The 6,395-nt window shown below is 39.3% G+C and overlaps 1 protein-coding gene across 1 annotated transcript; it reads right to left on the bottom strand.

The window, feature by feature from the left end:
* Positions 1–2,707: 2,707 nt before the first annotated feature.
* On the bottom strand, positions 2,708–3,855 carry LOC145414220 (uncharacterized). The gene is made up of 2 exons (XM_080283797.1): positions 3,844–3,855; positions 2,708–3,319 (listed from the first exon to the last, which is right to left on the bottom strand). Exons 1-2 carry the CDS (start codon positions 3,853–3,855, stop codon positions 2,708–2,710), a joined length of 624 nt encoding a protein of 207 aa, XP_080139923.1.
* Positions 3,856–6,395: the final 2,540 nt, after the last annotated feature.

Genomic DNA, 6,395 nt, shown 5'->3' with positions numbered 1-6,395 from the left:
GTCGACCAGTGTTGTGCTGTGTCCCGTGTGATGGTGCTCCACGCCTCCTGTCTCCTTATATATCCACGAGACGCTGGTAACGCACGCTACGAACGAACGTCTCTCTCAAGGACCCCACTTTATTGGCCCTATACGCTTTCCACAAAACTTTGTCAGGCAGCAGGAAGGAGCCGTAGTGGTAACATGGTTGTGATGGCACTGGTACTGCGATGATAATTATTGCTACAGTTAATGTGCTGATGCAGGCTGTGTTGCAGATCATATTTTGATCGGCTGTATTGTTGATACTCTTAAAAGTAGGCTGCGTTGGAGATACTGTTTTGATTTCGGCTGTTTTGGTGATACTATTGGGTTGCTGATTTTTTTACTGATGGAAATTAACACACACACACACACACACACACACACACACACACACACACACACACACACACAGGGTGTACTCTATACTTGTCAATTAGGCTGTGCTATTTTCTATTATTCAGGTATGTGTTACACGAAATATGAATTTATTCCGGATTCACTAATAATTGTTTATATTAGTATCCTCCTCGAAATTCATCGAATTATTAGACTCTATCCACAGTGTGATTAATAATATCGCGAGAGGCAGTTGTTTTGATACAATATACGTTACCACATGAAAATATAAATAAATGTAGAATAGGGAGGTTCTGTGCTAAACAATCGAAGGTCAATATCATTGTGAATTTTCATACAGGGTTAACAGTGACAGCTGTCCTTTGATCTCCTACATGGTGCTTGATGCATTTCATTGCTCATCTTGGTTATAAGTGCAAAGAGAATTTACCTAGAAAGGAAAGAAGTAGAGATAATGAAGAGAAGGGATAAAAGTCCTTGTCGAAGAAAATATTATGGAAATGACATTAGAATAGGCAGTTATAGAAGGCTGTTTTACGTGTTAGCTTACATGCTACATAAATCGAAACCTGTTTATACAAGTTACTCTCTCTCTCTCTCTCTCTCTCTCTCTCTCTCTGAAATTAAACATGTTTCGTTTTTTAATTTTGACAGTACTAGTCTTACTTAAATCGTCAGTTTTTCATAGCAAGTAACAGTTTAAAAGAATGTATTTGAAAACCTGCACTAACTTCTTTATCTTGTAAACTATTTAGTCTTTAACAGGCAGAGGTTTCCAATGGTAAATTAGACTCTTGTATAACCCAAATGATGTTAATATATATATATGTGTGGGAATCGTCGGAGAATAGGTCCAGTGCCATTTTTACCTTGACTAGACTCGAGGCTCTCTTACATCTACCTTCGACCAACCCACATTATGGATAAGAAATAACATCTGCAACTCATAACGTCTGACGTGATTAACACTAACATTACTTATACATAGGCACATTAATGGAGATAATGATGAAATGTATTTGAAAAAATAAGAAAGTGTTACTATAAACTAATCATAATTTTTGCCAGTTCTTTATACATGTATCGCTAATTAGGCCACGCCACCTTATTCATAATCCCGTGGGTAAAGCATTCTTTACGTTCTCGCACAACTTTGCAAAAATATGTACGTAAGTGTATTACTTAATGCATACAGGCATATGTAAGTTGTTTTCACACACACACACACACACACACACACACACACACATAGACAGATACATAGTTTTTGACCACAGCTTACATTTATATTACAAAACACAAATAGGGTATTATGTAACAACTCTGGACTTCTCGACACGAATGAAACGACAAAACTTCTTACACATCTGTAGTCCACCAAATACAATTTCTTGTAAAAAATAACTTTATTAAGAGCAGTAGATGAAACTGGAGTATACAGTCAAAATCTTGAGTTAGTAAAACATATTCCAAAGCAAAAAATATATACATAAATACATACACACATACACACAAACATACACACAAATATACATATACACATACAGATATATATACATATACATATGTATACACATATACATACACATACACACATACATACAAACATACACACACATACATATATACATAAACATCAACCCAAGATAACAAATACAGGCTTGGCATCAATTATCGGTCACTGAACAGCAGATCCACTGACAACTCGAATTAAACTCTAAATGTTATTTACAACACACATTATTTACAACATACAGACACACACACACACACACACACACACACACACACACACACACATTTATCGCAGTTACTCATAGTCCCATCGTAAACTTACGTTTTAGCTTTACAGGCAGGTAGTAGCTACCGTAGGACTCATGCTACTGGTAACAATTTTCCTTTTTCAGTCACGGTTTGCGTTCTCAAAACATCAGAGAACATCCACAATGTTCCTTTTAATGTATTATGGAAAGTATACGCTATACCCAGTCTATGAAACAAAATATACTTCGGCCATACTTCAGAAATTTGTTGTTGTATGTTGTCATATTCGGGCACGAGCTTATTCAGTTGAAAATATAACATCTATAGAAATCGTCCGGGATACATCTGGGAAAATTAATAATGCAAAGTGTGTTAGAAGTCAAATATTCGATTTGGCCTTACTTCATAGTCGCCAGTCACGTTTGCATACAGTTATAATAAATATATGTTTATAGGAAGTAATCATAGGCATTCCATAACATTACGAGAGTATTTATTTTTTTTTGTATACATCGACGTTTATAGTTTATGACCCATCGGTGACGGACGACTGGACAAGAGCTCACCCATGGTAGCCATAGCCGTAGCCTCCATAGCCACCAAAGCCTCCGAAACGGTGGCCTCCATAGCCACGAAGAAAGCCAGGCTCGGGCTCGGGTTCAGCACTCCTCTTCCAGCGTCCATATCCACCGTAGCCGCCACCATACCCACCACCGTACCCAATACCGTACCCGCCGTAGGACAGGAAGCCGGGCTCGGGTTCGGGTTCGGGCTCGGCACTCCTCTTATAGCGTCCGTAGCCACCATAGCCTCCGTAACCTCCGTATCCACCACCGAAGGACACGAACCTCCTTCTGAAGCCAGGCTCGGGCTCAGGTTCGGGCTCAGCGCTTCTCTTCCAGCGTCCGTAGCCACCATAACCTCCATAGCCGCCGTATCCACCACCGATGGACAGGAAGCTCCTTCTGTATCCTGGTTCGGGCTCGGGTTCGGGTTCGGGCTCGGCGCTCCTCCTCTTGCGTCCGTAGCCACCATAGCCTCCGTAGCCTCCACGAAAGCCTCCTCTGTGGAAGCCAATACCTCTATGGCCGCCACGGAGGAAGCCAGGCTCTGGCTCTGGCTCTGGCTCGGCACTCACGGCCACCAGGCAGAGGGCCGCCAGGGCAGCGACAGTCTGAGGAGAGACAGTGTAGTTAACTATGCACTAATTAGACAATAACGATGACAGGCAATTGGTTAATACGTGTGGTTCAAAATACAAATGAAACAAATCACTAAGTAAATGAACAGACGAGAGATCAGTATACCTATCCTCTTGATTTCCTTCAGTTGTGTTACAATTAGAAAATCATTATTTTGTATTACATGAATCAAAATACAACCGTGCTTTACATCGCGTAATGCAAACAAAGGCAACCCGTCTGATGTTACTGTTAATTTTCATTCCATGAATACCCACAGTTAACAACGAACTCATGATCTTCAAGATACTGTCACCCTCGTCACTTGAATGATGGATTCTGTACTTTATTACTGCTGCATCCAGACGACTTTATTTAGCTTAGTTCGGATTTATGGAGACGTTAGATATAGCTTTCAGTAACACTTGCACGACAGAAATCGCACCTAAGATGACGAAATTCATCTGCATGTTGTAGAAATTAAGCACTGCATTCCGTGGGTTAAACTGTGACTCACCAGGGTCTTCATGTCGACCAGTGTTGTGCTGTGTCCCGTGTGATGGTGCTCCACGCCTCCTGTCTCCTTATATATCCACGAGACGCTGTTAACGCACGCTACGAACGAACTTCTCGTTCAAGGACCCCACTTTATTGGCCCTATACGCTTCCCACAAAACTTTGTCAGGCAGCAGGAAGGAGCCGTCGTGGTAACATGGTTGTGATGGCACTGGTACTGCGATGATAATTATTGCTACAGTTAATGTCCTGATGCAGGCTGTGTTGCAGATCATATTTTGATCGGCTGTATTGTTGATACTCTTAAAAGTAGGCTGCGTTGGAGATACTGTTTTGATTTCGGCTTTTTTGGTGATACTATTGGGTTGCTGATTTTTTTGCTGATGGAAATTAACACACACACACACACACACACACACACACATACACACACACACACACACACACACACACACACACACACACACACACACACACACACACACAAGCTCGAACACACACACACAGGGTGTACTCTATACGTGTCAATTAGGCTGTGCTATTTTCTATTATTCAGGTATGTGTTACACGAAATATGAATTTATTCCGGATTCACTAATAATTGTTTATATTAGTATCCTCCTCGAAATTCATCCAATTCTTAGACTCTATCCACAATGTGATTAATAATATCGCGAGAGGCAGTTGTTTTGATACAATATACGTTACCACATGAAAATATAAATAAATGTAGAATAGGGAGGTTCTGTGCTAAACAATCGAAGGTCAATATCATTGTGAATTTTCATACAGGGTTAACAGTGACAGCTATCCTTTGATCTCCTACATGGTGCTTTGATGCATTTCATTGCTCATCTTGGTTATAAGTGCAAAGAGAATTTACCTAGAAAGGAAAGAAGTAGAGATAATGAAGAGAAGGGATAAAAGTTCTTGTAGAAGAAAATATTATGGAAATGACATTAGAATAGGCAGTTATAGAAGGCTGTTTTACGTGTTAGCTTACATGCTACATAAATCGAAACCTGTTTATATAAGTTTCTCTCTCTCTCTCTCTCTCTCTCTCTCTCTCTCTCTCTCTCTCTCTCTCTCTCTCTCTGAAATTAAACATGTTTCGTTTTTTCATTTTGACGGTACTAGTCTTACTTAAATCATCAGTTTTTCATAGCAAGTAACAGTTTAAAAGAATGTATTTGAAAAACTGCACTAACTTCTTTATCTTGTAAACTATTTAGTCTTTAACAGGCAGAGGTTTCCAATGGTAAATTAGACTCTTGTATAACCCAAATGATGTTAATATATATATGTGTGTGGGAATCGTCGATGAATAGGTCCAGTGCCATTTTTGCCTTGACTAGACTCGAGGCTCTCTTACATCTACCTTCGACCAACCCACATTATGGATAAGAAATAACATCTGCAACTCATAACGTCTGACGTGATTAACACTAACATTACTTATACATAGGCACATTAATGGAGATAATGATGAAATGTATTTGAAAAAATAAGAAAGTGTTACTATAAACTAATCAAAATTTTTGCCAGTCCTTTATACATGTATCGCTAATTAGGCCACGCCACCTTATTCATAATCCCGTGGGTAAAGCGTTCTTTACGTTCTCGCACAACTTTGCAAAAATATGTACGTAAGTGTATTACTTAATGCATACAGGCATATGTAAGTTGTTTTCACACACACACACACACACACACACACACACACACACAGATACATAGTTTTTGACCACAGCTTACATTTATATTACAAAACACAAATAGGGTATTATGTAACAACTCTGGACTTCTCGACACGAATGAAACGACAAAACTTCTTACACATCTGTAGTCCACCAAATACAATTTCTTGTAAAAAATAACATTTTTAAGAGCAGTAGATGAAACTGGAGTATACAGTCAAAATCTTGAGTTAGTAAAACATATTCCAAAGCAAAAAATATATACATAAATACATACACACATACCCACAAACATACATACACATATACATATACACATACAGATATATATACATATACATATACATATGTATACACATACATACACATACACACATACATACAAACATACACACACATGTATCTAAGACTCAGTTCTTACACCTATCAACCCGACAAAATCTTCCACAGGTATACCCAATAATGTTTAATAATATTCAGCTTAATCCTGGATCATCCTTGAACATGCTTGGGGTCTCATTTACTCGGGACTTATCTTGGAAAGATCATATTACATCTCTTGTAAAATCTGCTTCCAAAAGATTGGGTGTGCTAAGCAGACTCCGCTCTTTCTTTACCCCAGCACAATTGTTGTCTCTATACAGGGGTTTTATCCGCCCCTGTGTGGAGTACAACTCTCATGTGTGGGGAGGCTCCCCACACACAGCTCTTCTCAATAGGGTGGAGTCAAAGGCTTTTCGTCTCATTAACTCTCCTCCTCTTACTGACTCCCTTCAACCTCTGTCTCTTCGCCGCACTGTTGCATCTTTATCTCTTTTCTATCGCTACTTTAATGGTCACTGCTCCTCTGAACTGT

The sequence above is a fragment of the Coenobita brevimanus genome, chromosome 98 (genome assembly GCF_032717465.1).
Source record: "Coenobita brevimanus isolate Jiangsu-jjx chromosome 98, ASM3271746v2, whole genome shotgun sequence".
Lineage (NCBI taxonomy): Eukaryota > Metazoa > Arthropoda > Malacostraca > Decapoda > Coenobitidae > Coenobita > Coenobita brevimanus.
Note: the sequence above shows the minus strand (reverse complement) of the source record. Positions and strands in the feature narration are given on the sequence as shown.